General features: G+C 41.9%; 1 protein-coding gene across 1 annotated transcript in view; it reads right to left on the bottom strand.

Moving 5' to 3' along the window:
* The window catches only part of CNTNAP2 (contactin associated protein 2), a 1,198,489-nt gene that overhangs the window by 221,026 nt on the left and 959,283 nt on the right, over window positions 1-18,180 (bottom strand). Inside the window, exon 15 of the mRNA XM_038760181.1 lies at window positions 10,856-10,983. Coding sequence (XP_038616109.1) covers window positions 10,856-10,983 — 128 coding nt within the window. The remainder of the gene's footprint in view (window positions 1-10,855; window positions 10,984-18,180) is intronic.

Genomic DNA, 18,180 nt, shown 5'->3' with positions numbered 1-18,180 from the left:
CCCACATGGGGCTCCCAGTCTTAATCCTTATTTTACAGATGAGGGAACTGAGTCTCAGAGAAGTTAAGTGACTTGCTCAAGGTTACACAGCAGACAAGTGGTGGAGCCAGCTTTAGAGCCCAGGTCCTTCTGACTCCCAGGTTTGTGGTCTATACACTAGGCCATGCTGCTTCTCTTAGCAGATCCTAATCTACTTTTATTCCCTTCCTGATTCTGTAACTTCAGGCCTAAGAAGTGCAGGGTCTCAAGCATCTTCTTAGAGATGAGCCAATTCCTCTTATTTTTAATGGCATTTGTTAAGTGCATACTATGCTCCAGGCACTGTACCAAACACTAAGGTAGATATAAGCTGCTCATGTTGGATACAGTCCATGTTCTACATGGGACTCACAGTCTTAATCCTTATCTTTCAAATAAGGTAATTAAGGCACAGAGAAGTTAAGTGACTTGTCCAAAGTCACACAGCAGACAAGTGGCGGAGCTGGGCATTAGAAACCAGGTCCTTCTGACTCCCAGGGCCGTGCTCTATCCACTTGACTATGCTAGTCCTTGTTGCACCTCAATTGTCTGGTTTCTCTGCAAATTCTGGTTCCCAAAATGACCAGGCTCAGAGCCACAGACCTGAGTGAACCGATCAGGGGAATGAAGTTCAATCAAGGTTTGACAAAATTTCAAATGTGAAATTCACAATAGGAAGTGTAAACAATAGGATTCAATAAACCCGGAACATTAGAAAAGTTCAAGGGCTGAATGAACAGACCACAGGGCGTTACTTGGGATGTGCAAGTTATGATTATTACAAATATAGATCTGGCTGTCGTTTCCCATTACTCTAAGATAGGATGAAGACTTTTAAATGGAAAAACAAAACATTTGCACCTTGAACAAGTAAACACCAACACTATGTTCCTGTTAACAAAAATGTGGTCTCCCACTAATTCATTTCAGTCCACCATGCTCCAAAGATTTAGTTGTAGGAATTATGTGCTCCACATATGTATATTTCCTATACAGATGGACACACAGCTGCCGTTAATCTGCAACATAGCAATACAGGGTTTTTCTCAGAAGCTAGGTGGAGAATAACTCATATGGTGCAGAAGTCGGCCTATAGAATGATTAGACAAACTGAATAATCTAATTGAAAGTATCAGACTCTTAGGTGAAATGGATATGCTCATTTATGTTCCAAGTTCACACTTAAAGACCTTTTAGACATTTACAGCCTGATGAGTAGAACTTAATAGAAATACCTTTCACTGAATTATCATCCAAAGATTCAATTAGTCCAGCTGAGAATTCTGGAAATGAAGGATCTGTTTTTCTTTGTGTCTGAGAGAGAGTTTCAGGGACACTGAGCCAATGAAAATACAGTAGTGCAAGGGGAAACATCTTTGGCAAGAGTGTAAGTATTAGGGGCAAGTCATGTAGCCTGAGCCATTTGGCAGGGAGTCTTGTGGCTCTCAAACTTTGAGGCAAGCAGAGAACCCATCCTGGGCAAAGGAAATTTGTTTATTCCACTTCTCTTCCTAGGCAAGGCATGGAACCATTAAGGGCTGTACTGATATAAGAGAGAAGGGGAAAGATGATACTAGAAAAACGATCTTCTAGGAAATTTAGAGGGCCACTATTCTGACTGATTGCTTGACTAGACTGCAAGTTCCTTGTAAGCAGTGTATACATCTGCCAACTCTTTACGTGCTCAGTAGTGCTCTGCATACAGTAAGTGCTCAATAAATATGACTGAAGGAATGAATACCCTTCCAAGTGCTCTGCATACAGTGTGTTCATTAAATACATTTGACTACTTGCCCTACATTTACAAAAGGCACAATGAGATCTTTAATGAAGTTACCAGTTACCGGTAAAATGGGGATTAAGACTGTGAGCCCCCTGTGGGACAACCTGATCACCTTGTAATCTCTCCAGCACTTAGAACAGTAATTTGCACATAGTAAGTGCTAAATAAATACCATTATTATTATTATTATTATTACCAGGGTCATACTTCTTTGCCTTACCTAGTAGAAAAACAGCAGCATTAGTATTCATTAACCATATGTGAAGCTAAGAGAAGGCAGTGTTACACTCATTTAACCCACAGTCTATCCAATGAACACTAGAACTTCATCTCTTGATGTCTCAGATCAAATTCTCAAACAGCTCAAATCCCCTTTCTCAGCAAAATTCTTCACCAAACCTTGTCTTGCCTTCTTGAGAGACTTAATGAGACACCATTCTGGTGTCTGAGGGTTGATGCAAACTAGACTGAGCCATTTTGCCAGCACAGGACACTGGAACAATTTTTCTCAAATTGCCCAGCAATCACAAGTAGCCAGGGCTGCTCTGACTCAAGATGGATTGTCAACTCTCCTAAAACACAGCTGCAGAGTCAGGTTCACTTCCAATTGGCTCCCTGTGACCCTGTTCCTATTTATCTCCGCTGTTGTGGTCTTCCTGGCTCCACCTAATCTCATCCTCTTCATGAATATGATATAAAGACAAAACAAAATGGGGACTCGAGATCTGTTATGTTGATGATACTTGTAAGGACTTACTGTGTGCCAAGCACTGTACTAAACACCACGGTAGAGGCAAGATAATCAGGTTGGACACAGTCCCCACTCCAAGGTCCCTTGCTCAAGGACACATAGCAGATAAATGGAAAAGTCAGGATTAGAACCCAGGTCTTTTGACTCCCAGGATCATGCTGTTTTCACTAAGCCATGCTTGCTTCCCATTTTGACTCAAGGGTCAGCTCAATAAACATAACAATTAATGTTAATCCAATCTACACCACAAATTTGTTTCTCCAGATGGAATTTTCTTCCCCCGAGAAAACCAGACTTTAAAAAAAATAGCTTTTACTAAGGTAATTTCAATTTGGAATTAATTTCTTAAACAGGAAGCTCTTGAGTCTCCTGATTTGAGACAGGAACGCTTTGAATGATAGGAGTGTTGTGAGAAAGTAGTGAAGGGGAGCTGTATTCGGAGGAGTGGGGAACAGCAGAGTAGAGAGCAGGAGGAAGTTAGCAGATCTATCTGGGAGAAGCAATAAAGCTCTCAAAAGACTTGTCTGATCTCAAAGCAATAAATTGCCTTGGGGAGCAGTAAGAAGCAACCTGGAGTCCAAAATTGTTGAGAAGAAAAACCTAAGTTGCTAGTCTAAGTTGTGAAACATAGTGCCCTAGGCCTAAAGCTGAGATCAATAGCTTGTTTTAGCGCCTTGCCAAGGTTGTAAAGTTCACTTATGTATTGACCTGGTACTAAAAACAGGATAGCTCAAAAGATACACAATTCCTGACAGTGTTAAAACAGGAATGAACTGTGTTCATCCTTAATATATTAGCAGCAGCAGTTGCTTTCTGGACTAAATACATTTGAATGATAAAATTTTTTTAATACATTGAGAGGATTAAGGGGAGGATTTTGTCACCTTGAAAGGAAGTGGGGAATTAACAATTGGGTTTTCCCAAGCAATAATCCCAGTGTTTTACAATTCTTTTACAAGTTTCATTTAGCGTTCATGTATAGCGTCATTACATTGAGTGCTTTTATAGGGTTTGTTTTCATTGTGCATTTGGGATAGAACACTGTTAGAGAAACTTCTTCCCACAGTGGGTATCAGGGTGGATACAGCACCCTCAATTTTCTTTATCAAGGTATGAACATTATGAAGCAAGTTTCCTATAACTCAAATCTCTTTGGGATTAATTTAAGTGAAGTGGCATGGTTTAGAGGAAAAAGCACAGGCCTTGGAGTCAGAGGACTTGGATTCTAATCTCAGTTCCACTACTCATCTGCTTAGTGACCTCGGTTAAGTTGCTTAACTTCTCTGTGCCTCATTTCCTCACTTGTTAAATGGGGAGGATCAAGTACCTGTTTTCCCTCCGCCTTAGACAGTGAGCTCCAGTGGGCAGGGACTGTGCCTGATCCAATAATCTTGTACCTACCCCAGGGCTTAGAACAGTGCTTGGAACCTAGTAAACAATTGATACCACAATTATTTTTAATTATCATTATTATGGAGGGAAAGTGGTGAGAGCCCTCAGGCACAGAAAGCAGGCTGCTTGGAGCCTTGGATTCCACATCTCAGCCCCACCTCTCCCAGAAACACTGCCCACTCATGGATGGAAAAAAAAATCTCAGCACCTTTGAACCACTGACAACTTTACTACTGTATAAATTGCCAGGGGGAATGATATTGTAAATACTGAAGCTAATGATCAAGAGGTATCTGAAGGATCAAGGAAATTACACACCTGCTATAAAATTGACTTAGAGGCCAATCACATTCCACTAATAGGTGCTCAAAGAAGCATATCATTAATAAGAAAGGCTTAATTAATTCCTTCACTTGTCTCTTCCCTTCTCATGCTCCTGTTTTTGCATATTTTGGCTTTTTAGTTGAAGCTTCCTGTCTCACGTTGAGCTCCGAAACATTGCCAAGGACTGTGCTCTTTCCAGGAAGTGGCAGAGCAACAGGGGCTCTTAAAAGCTGCCAGCCTAGGCCTGATCGCAATAGACCTGAATGTAAATATGCCACAGCTTCAAATGTGCTACAGCAGACTTCCACAGATTAGCCAGCCTGAAAGGATTAACAGATGTAAAGTTCTTCTTCAATACAATTCTCTCCCTTCAAAGCTAGGCCTACAGTTTGAAAAAGTTTTACAAAACGCCATAAAGACACATCATAAAACGGATGAACTGGAACACCCATTTTAATTCTGCCATAGTGAGGCACTTTTTAAGTTTCAGGATAAAAGCCTAACAATAGATCTGAAGTGCCGAGTAATTATAGTTTTGACAATGATAACCTTGAGATAAGTGTAAACAAAAGTGTGTAAGATCCACAGAGGTTTCTGAAGGGACAGGGAGGAAGCTGGGATAATCTAATTTAGATTTAACAATGGCTTTCTAAATTCCATGCTTTTTGTGCATCTTAATTTTGAACTAATGAGAAAAACCTGGCACTCGGCAGAGGAAATTTTTAAAAGTTTAATTTTAAGATAAACATCTGATTCAGGGGAATTTTAATACAACAAAGGAGTAATAATTCTCATTTTGATCCATGAAGAATCAATGTGCAAAACCTCTTCTACGGTTTAGCAGAGCGCTCTGCATATTAATAATGCCTACAGAAAGAGGTTAGTGAGGGAATCATTATCTGAGTCCACAGGACACATATGCTAAATGGTAGAGCTCTTCAGTAGGTTTGGGGTCTTAAATGCAAAGCTCAATTCTCTTCTTTATGGCTGGAAGAGCTCAGGGAAATGCCTTCTGGGAAGATAAAACTTCTTTTCCTCCTGCCCATATTGTCCAGTGTCAGCTGAATGATCATCCCCTGGCCATCTATCCCTTTGGTACAGTTCTAGGCAGCTCTGGAACACACAGTCCTTTAGAATACAAGATCACTGTGAGCAGGGAATGTGCCTATCTGTTGTTCTTACTCTCCCAAGTGCTTAGTACAGTGCTCTGCACACAATAAATGCTCAATAAGTGTGACCAATTGAATACAGGTATGTGCTACACAAACCTTTATGGATGTGCACTAAGGATTCTCTGAGATTCTTGCGGGGAGGGCTGTCCCCCGGGATCCTTTGTCACCCCCCAACTCTCCCTGTCATATCCTTGCCAAGCACAATCCATCACTGGTATTCAGTGAGCGCATACTGTGTGTGGGGCACACTGTACTAAGCACTTGGGGGGGGTACAATGCAAGGGAGTTGGTAGACACATTCTCTGCCCTCGACAGGCTTAGAGTCGAGAAGGGGAAATAGACACTCATACAAATAAATACAATATGGATATGTACATGAGTGCTGTGGGGCTGAGGGTGGGGTGAATACCAAGTGCCCAAAGGGTACAAGTCCAAGTAACTAGACGATGTAGAAAGGAGAGGGAGTTGGGGAAAAGAGAGTTTAAACTGAGAAGGCCTCTTGAAAGATATGTGTCCTTAATAAGACTTTGAAGGTGAGGCAAATGGTGGTCTAGTGTCTATGGAGAGGGAGGAAGTTGAGGCCAAAGGAAGGATACGGGAAAGGTGGCGGGGTGGTGGTGGAAGGATAGATGAGATTGGGGCACGATGAACAAGCCGGTGCTAGAGGACTGAAGTGGGTAGGCTGGGCTGAAGTAGGTCAGTGAGGGAAGACAGGAGGGGGCAAGCTGACTGAGTGCTTTAAAGCCAGTGGTATGGAAGTTTTGTTTGCTGTGGAGATGGATGGGCAACCACTGGAAGTTCCTGAGGAGTGGGGAGACATGGACTGAACGTTTTTGGAGAAAAATGATCTGAGCAGCAGAGTGAAGTGTGGACTGGAGTTGGGGAGAAACAAGAGGAAGGGAGGTCAGCGAGGAGGCAGATTGCAGTAATCACGGAGGGTTAAGTGCTTGAATCAATGTTGTAATTTATCCTTCTCCCACTTCCCACACACCATTTTTGTCTTCTTACAGAAGTTTGCAATGAAGAGGAAGGCTAAGGGGGCCACTTTTGTAACTTTCCATATGGCTATGCTGAAGCATTCCTTAAGAAATACCACTTCTATCAAAACCCTAGATTTAGAAAGCAGTTTCTATTTTTCATTCAGTCCATCATATTTGTTGAGCACTTACTGTGGGCAGAGCATTATACTAGACTCTTGAAGAGTACATCTCTACGCTGATGACACCCAAATCTACATCTCTGCCCCTGCTCTCTCTCCCTCCCTTCAGGCTCGTATCTCCTCCTGTCTTCAAGATATCTCCATCTGGATGTCTGCCAGCCATCTAAAACTCAGTATGTCCAAGACTGAACTCCTTATCTTCCCTCCCAAACCCTGCCCTCTCCCTGACTTTCCCATCCCTGTTGACGGCACTACCATCCTTCCCGTCTCAAAAGCCTGCAACCTTGGTGTCATCCTCGACTCTGCTCTTTCGTTCACCCCTCACATCCAATCCGTCACCAAAACCTGCCGCTCTCACCTCTGCAACATCACCAAGATCCACCCTTTCCTCTCCTTCCAAACTGCTACCCAGCTGGTTCAATCTCTCATCCTATCCCAACTGGATTACTGCATCAGCCTCCTCTCTGATCTCCCATCCTCCTATCTCTCCCCACTTCAATCTATACTTCACACTGCTGCCTGGATAATCTTTGTGCAGAAACGCTCTGGGCATGTTACTCCCCTCCAAAAAAATCTCCAGTGGCTACCAATCAACCTACACATCAGGCAAAAACTCCTCACTCTCGGCTTCAAAGCTCTCCATCACCTCGCCCCCTCCTTCCTCACCTCCCTTCTTTCCTTCTACAGCCCAGCCCACACCCTCCGCTCCTCTGCTGCTAACCTCCTCACTGTACCTCGTTCTCGCCTGTCCCGCTGTCGACCCCCGGCCCACGTCCTCCCACTGGCCTGGAATGCCCTCCCTCTGCCCATCTGCCAAGCTAGCTCTCTTCCTCCCTTCAAAGCCCTACTGAGAGCTCACCTCCTCCAGGGGGCCTTCCCAGACTGAGCCCCCTCCTTCCTCTACCCTTCCTCCCCCTCCCCATCCCCCCCCGCCTTACCTCCTTCCCCTCCTCACAGCATCTGTATATATATATATGTGTATATATATGTTTGTACATATTTATTACTCCATTTTACTTGTACATATTTATTCATTTTATTTTGTTAATATGTTTTGTTTTGTTGTCTGTCTCCCCCTTCTAGACTGTGAGCCCGCTGTTGGATAGGAACCATCTCTATATGTTGCCAACTTGTACTTCCCAAGCGCTTAGTACAGTGCTCTGCACACAGGAAGTGCTCAATGAATATGATTGAATGAATGAATGAATACAATATAACAATAACCAGACATTCCCTGCCCACAGCAAGCTTACAGTGTAGAGGGGGAGGCAGGCATTTATATAAATAAATATATTACAGTTAAGTGCTGTGGGGCTGGGAGGGTGGATAGAGACTGTGAGCCCCACGTGGGATAACTGATGACCTTGTATCTACCTCAGCACTTAGAACAGTGCTTTGCACATAGTAAGCACTTAATAAATGCCATTATTATTATTATTATATAAAGGGAGCATGTCAGGGCGACACAGAAGGGAGTGGGAGAAGAGGAAAAGGGAAGGCCTCTTGGAAGAAATGTGCCTCCAGTAAGGTTTTGAAGGCGGGGAGAGTAATCATTTGTCCAATTTGAGGAGCAAAGGTGTTCCAGACCAGAGGGAGGACATGGGAGAAGGGTCAGAGGCGAGACAGATGAAAGGGAGGTATAGTGAGAAAGCTAGCATTAGAGGAACAAAGTGTGCAGACTGGGTTGTAGTAGGAGAGTAGCAAGGTGAGGTAGGAGGGGACAGGGTGACAGTGCTTTAAAGCCAGTGGTGAGGAGTTTTGGTTTGATGTGGAGGTGGATGGGCAACCAATCATTGGAGTTTCTTGAGGAATGGGGAAGCATCCATATCAAAGATCTCATTTTATACCTACAATTTCTCAGTTAAGTAGGGAGAGGCAAGCATTATTACCTGACTCTATAGATAAGACAATTGAGGCACAGAGAGGCCATGCAATTTGTTGAAAGTCACACAGCAGGCAAATGGCAGAGCTGAGACTAGAACCCAGGATTCCTAACACCCAGCCACTTGCTCTTTCCATTAGATCAACCTCAAAAAAACGGACAATAACAGAACAGGACCACACAATGCTTAGATATGTTGTCAACTAAGATTAGATATTTTTCATTTTAAAGGAATTCCAGATTAATGTGATTAAATGGCTTCTGTCCTCTGTTTTCTTGTCTTATCAGTTAGAACTTGTTTAGAACAGAAACAAATATTGTTTCTCAAGATTAGACATTTAGGAATGGAAAATATATTTAGAATCCCGTGTAACACAAGCCAGGTTAGCAGTTTGATTCCTGTGCCATGGTTTTTCTTTTGTTTGTTTGTTTTTTTCATCTATTTCTCGAAGATCCTTTTAAGAATGACTCGGCAGGATTTGAAATGTAATGAATGGATTGTAGCTGTGGGAGTCTACCCAAACTTAGTCTTTTTGTAGGAAAGATGTGCTAAATATGGCTATCAACTAAAAACATGTGTATTGGCAGGAACAGCCACATTGCTTGGGTGTCGACTTCAGGAATAATAATGTTGATAGTATAGGGTAGCTCAATTTCTCTATCACCACACAATTCAAGCCACAAGTTACCACTAAGACATAGTTTCAAAGCCACAACTAACCCCCAGTTATAAGCTAACTATGCAGGTAGACAGGAACTCAGTGAACATTAATTATACACCTATAAAGTCTATGTAATAATGACTAAACAACCGACAGAGTGAAACTTATATTCATACACTGTATTACTGATGGAGCGTGAACTTTCCCCAGATAACTGAGAATTTTCAATTCTATAATTAACCCAACAATGAAAGTTTCAAAGAAAAATCAGAAAATCCTAAGGACAAAACGAATCCTTATATTCATTTCGTCTTCTATTATTTCCGCACAATAGCTATATTTTTAAACATTCTGATTCTCATTTCCTTCACCTCTGTGCTACCGGCACGTTCCAAAGCCCAAGAACTCTCTTGGTTGTGATGATTTTCTTTGGATTTTAAAGCTAACAGTAATGTGGATAATTGGCTTTTTTCTTGCTTTCTTAATGAGAGCAAAGAGAATGTTATTGCCAAATCCCGCACCTTTTTAAACCGTGGAAATTCAGTTTTCTTCTTTAGCGGCACTTCTCGTTTACAGACGAATGTGCTGTTAAGTGTATATAATGGCATATTTGGTACCTGAGAGGTCACGCTAATGTATTGGTGAGTGGGCTTAATTCTCACCTGGTTTGCAGTAATAATAATAGTATCGTATACATCTTAGTTCTTACCTAGAGGGAACTCGACCCTCAAAATGTTCATCTTTACCGCCTTCCCGAGAGCAAGGCGGAGAGTCAGCAGGGTTCCCTGTAGCCTGACTGAGAAAATGGAGGCAGAGTGCGTAGACCCCTCCTCACCCACTCCCCATAGGAAGCGGGGTCTAGAATCTAGGTCTTCTCGGCCCTGTGTGGCACTTTGCCTGAGAGAACAGTCAGGGAGAGTTGTATGCACTAACCGAAGGGTGGATTGTGCCCAGGATACTCATTGGAATTATTTATTAGATTCCCCTTGACAACCTTTGTCAGTGGTTTATTCCTAATGGCCATAAAACACACTGAAGAGTAGCAAAGAACATAAAACATTAATGGGGTCTCTAATGAGATGGGGATTTCTGCTATCCAACTCTCACACCTCCTACTGCCCAAGCTAGAAACCTTTTATCCCTCGCTTTCGCCCTTAGTTCTGAAAGCAAAGACAGTTTATAGGAAACAATTCTTGGTTTACAAGATGTCATCGGATGATGAGGATGATACTTGATGGTAATAATGTCCAACTTTATACCATCATAATCCAACTTTACTGTGATGCATATATCCATAATGATACTATTTATATCACTATAAACTTGGTTTATGGTGATCTAAATAGTATGGCTAATGGCACTTAACAGCATCACTCAACAGCATCCCAGCTGTTGAGTGCCACTTTTATGCTATTAGTATTACTGCTTATATCATCGTAAACCTGGTTAAGTAGTCAAATTTGCTTCATTCACAGGACATGAAAAATGAACGTGCACCATTTATGGCCAAAGCTGAGCTCCAGTTTTGGGGTTTACGTCTGTTGTCTTTCCACATAATCTCGGTCTTTCCTGTCCCTACTCTGGAAAGCAGATGAATGAAGTGAGTATAGGAGCCGGGGGTGAGATAGTCATGGTTCCCCTCGCAGACGGCTGAAGCAGACATTTCAGAGCAGAGGAAAAGTGAATCCCGGAGAAATGTTGGATAAACTTACGATCTCCTTGGCAGCGCACCGGGCCCACAGTCAGCTTGGCTTCCGATCCTGACCGTTCGGTGTCCCCAATGACCACTTGGCTCACAGGCAGGTGATCTTTGTAGGTCAGGAATCCAGTGTCCTTTCTCCTAAATCCCAGAAAAAGAATGAAAAATGGGCCTGGTCAAAGCTCAGATTTCTAAATATGACAAACTTTTTCTTTATGGTATTCGTTGAGTGGGTACCGTGTGCCAGGCACTGGACTAAGCACTGGGGTAGATACAAGGTTGGGCACAGTCCATGTCCCACTGGGGCTCACATTCTTAGTCCCCATTTTACAGATGAAGTCACTGAGGCACAGAAGTGAAGTGACTTGCCCAAGGTCACACAGCAGACAACTGGCAGAGCTGGGATTAGAACCCAGGTCGTTCTGAATTCCAAGCACTAGGCTAGATTCAGGTCATTCAGGTTGGACACAGTCCCTGTCCCACATGGGGCTCACACTCTCAACCCCCATTTTACAGATGAGGTCACTGAGGGTCAGAGCAGTGAAGTGACTTGTCCAAGGACACACAGCAGACTTGTGGCGAAGTTGGAATTAGAACCCAGGTTCTTCTCACTCCCAGGCCCATGTGCTATCAATCAATCAATCATATTTATTGAGCGCTTACTGTGTGCAGAGCACTGTACTAAGCGCTTGGGAAGTATAAGTTGGCAACATATAGAGACAGTTCTTACCCGAACTTGCTGTGACTCCATGGCATTTCTGCAGTAGAATTTGGCAACAGCAATTAAACTATTTTAAGATAGAGAGCTGCAAATGCATTACAGTTTTATAATAGCTACAAAAGTTAAAACTTTCTAAATAGTAATAATTGCATCCTCAGTCACCATCAGCTATTGAATCCTTCTAAAAGGATGTAAGGTAGAATTCTCTACAAAGCAATTAAAGTAATTAGAAAAACAACCATCATGATTTAGACTGTTAAAACTCAGATCTGTGTCCCCTGTGCAATAAGAATAATTACAGATTCAATTACTCCTTTTCAGTGGGAGTTGGTTGGATTCTTTTTTCATAAATTTAGAATAATTACGTAGCTCAGTTTACTTCATCTTCTTCTGGATGTTCTCTTAACCTCTTTCATGAGCACTACAAATTTTCTCCTTTTCCTTTTCATAAAGACACCCTTCCTACCCTCACTCGAGATCAAATCAATAGTATTCTATGGACTGGCCCATGGAGAGTCACTAAGTGCTGTTGATAAATGTGATGATGGAGAGATAAGACAATTCAGACTTTCCTCTCTCCTGGGGCTTCTCGAGTACTTTCTGTGGCTGCTAAAGCATTTCCTTTATCCCTCCACTGAAGGTGATATTTGTATTTTCTTTACATAAGAGTTTTTTTGGGATTTCATGCCTCATGTGAAATGCCATGGCACTAGAGGGGAGATTGGCAAAGGCTACACTTATGTACATATCTGTAATTTGATTTATTTTTATTGATGTCTGTCTCCCCCCCTCTAGACTGTAAACTCATTGTGGGCAGGGAATGTGCCTGTTTATTGCTTTTCTGTACCTTCCCAAGTGCTTAGTAAATATGATTGAATGAATGAATGAAGAGCCTTGTTAGGTGATAAAGAGGACCTGAACTGCATGGGAGCCATAAAAAGTCTGTAACCTGCAGTGTGACCCCTGAGCAAGTCAATCTTCCTGTGTTACAGTTTCCTGAATTGTAAAGTAAGGATAAAATACACCATTATTGTGATAATACACTGTTCTATTTTTCTCTTTCTCTCACACTCTCACTTCTTCCCTCCCCTCTAGGTTTGAAACATGTTCAGAATCAAGATGCCATACTGGTACTAATAATGATGGCATTTGTTAAGCGCTTACTATGTGCAAAGCACTGTTCTAAGCGCTGGGGGGATACAAGGTGATCAGGTTGTCCCACGTGGGGCTCACAGTCGTAATCCCCATTTTACAGATGAGGTAAGTGAAGCTCAGAGAAGTTAAGTGACTTGCCCAAGGTCACACAGCAGACATGTGGCGGAGCCGGGATTTGAACCCATGACCTCTGACTCCAAAGCTCGTGCTCTCTCCACTGAGCCACGCTGCTTCACTGTCACTCAAACAACACAGTAATTTTCATTAATTTTTCTACTTTTTTGTTAATCCCCACATCACTGGTCAAAGTGCTTATTCAAGTAGCAGAATATAGTGATAATATTCAACTCTTGGGAGTGTAGGTAGTGATTAGGTTGTGCATTTGAAGAACCTCAAATCACTAAACCCAGCTCCAACTCCCCTTCCCTCCCCACCACAGGAACCCCGACAACTGCACATTAACCTCAAAAATCGCTCTTCAGCTTCTCTCAATCTTTCATCTGCCTCCTCTCCTCCCTCCTTCAGTCCCCCTGCTGCTACTCCGGTAGGTTCAAAGACAGTTCACCAAGTCTCGACGTCGGGAGGGATAAAAGGGAAATAAAGGGCTGTTAGCATATCTGGGTAGCAGTTCTGACACCTGTGTGACTCTGATCCAATTGGAAGCTCTGCCCAAGGATGTACTAATTAGATATTCCCCATCCACTGCCTGCGAGCAGATCTTATCACTTTTCAATTCTAACGGATTGAACTGCAACAAAAATACCAATAGTCAAGTCTCTTGAGTTAGCCTGCTGATAAATTAGGTCACTTTACTCTGTTAAGAAGCAGGCAAGAGCCCTTCCAATCTGTGCTCAGATTTGCTCTGTTTAAATGTACACTACGTTTTCCGTCCTAGATATGCTTTTCAAATATTAGTCTTCAAAGAACTTACAGTTACCAAATAATATTTTCTTACCTATGAGTAAAGGTATATTTCTGAAAGCTCTTGAAAATATTTGAATTTTTAAAATGGAGATGTTCCCTGAAGTTTTTATCCTTTAGTATTAAAGGGAAAACCAGTTCAATCTAGAGATTGTCACATCTTTGTCAGTATGTAAAAAAAATCAATCTGATAAAACAGTGAGATTGTTTAGGTCATGATCTACTCCTAAAATCTTTCTTTAACTCCTATCTTCCTAATTCCTTATCGTGTCTGGATCCATATCTATTTTGGGAAGCACAGAAAGAGAAACTTCACAGTTTTTAAAATTCCTTGGGTAATTCTGGAATTAAATGTTCCGCAAAATTTAAGGCATTATTATACAGGCAATGGTCTAAGTAAAAGAAATGTACACGTTTTCCTTTATATATTAGTCACAAATATCTATATATGACTTTCATATATACATGAAATGCTATTTTTTTCAGAGAATTCTTGGATGTTCTGTTTTAGTAGTAATTGCATCTATTATGTACTGGGAAAAAATGAACAGGTGATAGCTAGACACGATTCCTGGCCCCCAAGAAACTCACGATCCAAAGATATGAATTGGGAGGTTGGTGAAAGATACATGAGGAGAGATGAAATGATAAAAACACAAAAACAGCATAAAACACACAAAAAATTGTAAGTACAAGAGCAACAGAGCATGGAGTCTAGAGGAGCAAAGCAAAGATAGTTCAGGATTGTGGGAAGGAGTGGTATTTGAGGCAAAGTGACACGTTCCCTTCCCACAGGGAGCTGACACTTTGAGGGAGACAAACCTAAAAATATTTGCCTTGTAATTCCTGGAAGGACTTCAATTCGTGCACAATCCACTGTGTCAGTTCAGCTAAGTAGCACTTGAAGCTCTTCACTTCCCTAAGCTGAGGAGGTTTTGAAGCAGGTTGCAATATGAGATGGATGGAAGGGACGACTTCAGAGGGTGGATGAAGGTGGATTTTTCTCAGAACTTGAGGAGAACCATTCAACTTTGCCTTCATCTGACTTTTCTTAAAGAAGATGGCAAATCTGGCAGGCAAGGATGTTCCCTTTGCTTCAGGATCCAGAGAAACAGGGAAAAGCTAGCAAACCAATTTTACCTTGAGTTTATAAAGCAACCAGCTGGCTTTTTTCTCTCCTGACTGGGCTTGGAGAAAAACAGCAACATGGTAATCCTTCCTGGATATTTTCAAACCTCACTTAATTGGATTTTAATAAAGTCATCTATGCTGGCACACTGAATCTGAAGGAAGAACTCATTCTCCAGACATATAAAAAGCCAGTCATTAAAGAAAGTGGGAACTCCTTAAGGAGACAGGGAGTGTCTTGAATCGGCCAGAACCGGAAGCCATTAATGCAATGCTAACATCAGCAGCAAACACATCATACTAAAACGTTTAACATATTCCTTTTTTAAAAAAAAGTTAAGGTTTTTGTTAAGCGCTATTTGCCAGGCACTGCTCTAACTGCTGGCATAGATACAAAGTAATCAGGTTGGACACAGTCCATGTTCCACATGGGGCTCACATTCTTAATCCCCACTTCACAGATGAGGGAACTGAGCACAGAAAAGTGACTTGCCCATGGTCACACTGCAGACAAGTGGCAGAGCCAGAATTAGAACCCAGATCCTTCTGGATCCCAGGCCTGTGCTCTATCCACTAAGCTACACTGCTTCTAGGCCTGAGGAACATATACTGAAGAGAAAAACAGTTATGGTTTCCTGTCATCAAGGAGTTTACAATATAACTGGCAGAGACAAGTGCACACAAGAATTTTACTAAATTTTACTAAAATATAACCCAATGGCAACCCAATCTGGCCGAAGGCCCGTCTCAATTCCTATTGGTCCAGGCTTTGGAGTTTCCCATCTTTCACAGCATTCTAAACCCTGTGAAGTGTGCTTCTGCCTACCTTCCGACACCAGCATTTCATCATAGCATCGTCAGGGAAGCTACTGGAAAAAAATTCAAACCATTATTTTACAACCATTCAGAAGAGCCTAAGATACAAGGAACCAAAAGTATGGTTCTGTGAGGAAAAAAATGACGTCCAACGAAGTTAAGGTCAAGTTTGCAGTTGCAATAAAGGAGATGCAAGATGATGAAGATGCTCTCTGATACACTGGGAAGAACTTCTAACAATAGACTATGAGAATTATCAAAAATACTTTAGATAGTTATTTAGCACTTGCTGGAAGCTGGTGACCCTGGATTCTAATCCTGGTTCCTCCACTTGCCTGTTGTGTGTCCTTCAGCTTGTCACAACTTCTCTGGGTCTCAGTTTCCTCATTTGAAAAATTTCAATAACTGTTCTTCCTGCTTCTTAGACTGTGAGCCCCATGTAGGGCAGGGACTATGTCTGACTTGATTTATCTTTCAGTTCAGTACCTGGCACATAGTAAGCATTTAACAAACAGTTATTATTGTTAGCTTTTGTAAAAAGAGAGGCAGATGACTAGGAATTACTTCCCAGAATCTGCAGTGCAGTATACAGCAAAAATAACCCTAAAGGAAAAAAGAGGATAATTCACCAACCTGCATGCAGAAAGCTCTATACAGACCTTGAGATTCAGCACAGAACTTAATGTTACCTAGGAATCGGATTTTTCATTGATTCTTGGATAGTCAAAGGAGTAGCTAACCACATCAAGAGAGTCATTATGGCCTCTGGGAGTGTGACAGGCAGGAAGACAAAGCATCAATTTTCCTACCAAACTGAGGGTCAATAAAAATGAGATGGCACCTAACCTTCCATATGATTTGGAGAGCTGGAGTTATGACTGAAAATTTACTCCAGCTTCTCAAGTTTCACAAGGGAGAGCTGTGCTACAGTCAATATCAGATAGCAGGGCTAGATTAGCCATGATGAGGTCCTGGGCCGCAGGAAAACAGATTTTAGATGAGAAACAGCTTGGCCTAGTGGAAAGAGCACGGGACTGGGAGTCAGAGGACCTGGGTTCTAATCCCAGTTCTGCCACTTTTCTATGCTGTGTGACCTTGGGCAAGTCACTTAACTTCTCTGGGCCTCAGTTGCCTCATCTGTAAATTGGGGGTTAAGACTGTGAGCCCTGTGTGGGACAGGAACTGTATCCCAAGTTTGCAAGATGAGTTTAGGAAAAACTCGAACACCAAAAGGCAGTTAGGAGGACAATGACTGTCTCTGCAAATTGTGAAAAATCACAGCGCAGCAAGAACTTGCTTTTATGCTTGTCGATCACCTGCAGGCAAGGATACAAATCTTGCCATCACTAGCATTATCTCCAAAATGGAGGGACAAAGCCCTCTCATTCTCTCATCAGGGCATAGTCTACAATGTCCCTCACTCTAACATTTCACAGGGTTTGCAAGTGAAGATTTAAATAATCAAGCTGAACAGACGCACTAATATTTTCATCTCTTCTGGTACTTGATTTTACTCTCCTCTATCATCCCTTCCAGTTCTTTCCATTTCTAGACTTAAGATTTGCAACTCTCTTCAAAAGTAAATTTGCCTACTTGAACAAGTCTGCCATCTCACAGGTACTTCTGCATTAATTCCTTTAATCATATTCCTATTCATTAAAATATTAAAAGACATTCTATAGGGAATTTCACATTTTAATTATAATTAGACAACGGACATTAGATAACTTTAAAATCTACAGAACGTATTATAATGCCTGGGGCCTAAGTTCCTAATATTTAACTGTCTTTACTGCTTAATTGCTGATTTGGAATCAATCAATCAACAGCATTTACTGAGCACATACCATGTCCTGAGCACTGTGTTAAGCTTGGGAGAGAAAAATATAACAGAGTTGGTGGACATATTCCCTGTCCGCAAAGAGCTTATAGCCTTGAAATGGAGACAATTGCTAAAATAAATTGCAGATATATACATAAGTGCTGTAGAGCTGAGGGTGGGTGAATATCAAATGCTTAAAAGATACAATTCCAAGTATATAGGCGATGAGAAAGAGAGAAGGAATAGGGGAGATGAGGACTTCCTCAGGGAAGCCTTCTTGGAGAAGTTGTGATTTTAATAAGGCTCTGAAAGGGGTGGAGAGTGATGGTCTGTCATATATGAAGGGGGAGAGAGTTCCAGGCCAGAGGGAGGATGTGGCAAAGGGGTTGGTGAGGAGAAAGATGAGATCAAGGTACAGTGAATAAGCTGGCATTAGAGAAGTGAAGTAGGCAAGCTGGTTCATTAGTAGGAAATCAATTAGGCAGATAATAATAATAATGATAATAGTATTTGTTAAGGGCTTACTATGTGCCAAGCACTGTTCTAAGCGCTGGGAGGGCTCACAATCTTAATCCTTGTTATACAGATGAGGGAACTGAAGCACAGAGAAGTTGTGACTTGCCCAAAGTCACACAGCTGACAAGTGGTAGAGCCAGGATTTGAACCCATGACCTCTGACTCCCAAGCCCGGGCTCATTCCACTGAGCCATGCTGCTTCTTAGGAGGGGGGTGAGTGGATTGAGTGCTTTAAAACCAATGATAAGGAGTTCTTGTT

This window comes from Tachyglossus aculeatus, chromosome 18 (genome assembly GCF_015852505.1).
Source record: "Tachyglossus aculeatus isolate mTacAcu1 chromosome 18, mTacAcu1.pri, whole genome shotgun sequence".
NCBI classification, from domain to species: Eukaryota; Metazoa; Chordata; class Mammalia; order Monotremata; family Tachyglossidae; genus Tachyglossus; species Tachyglossus aculeatus.
The sequence above is the reverse complement of the archived record's forward strand: the minus strand, read 5'-3'. Positions and strand labels throughout refer to the sequence as shown.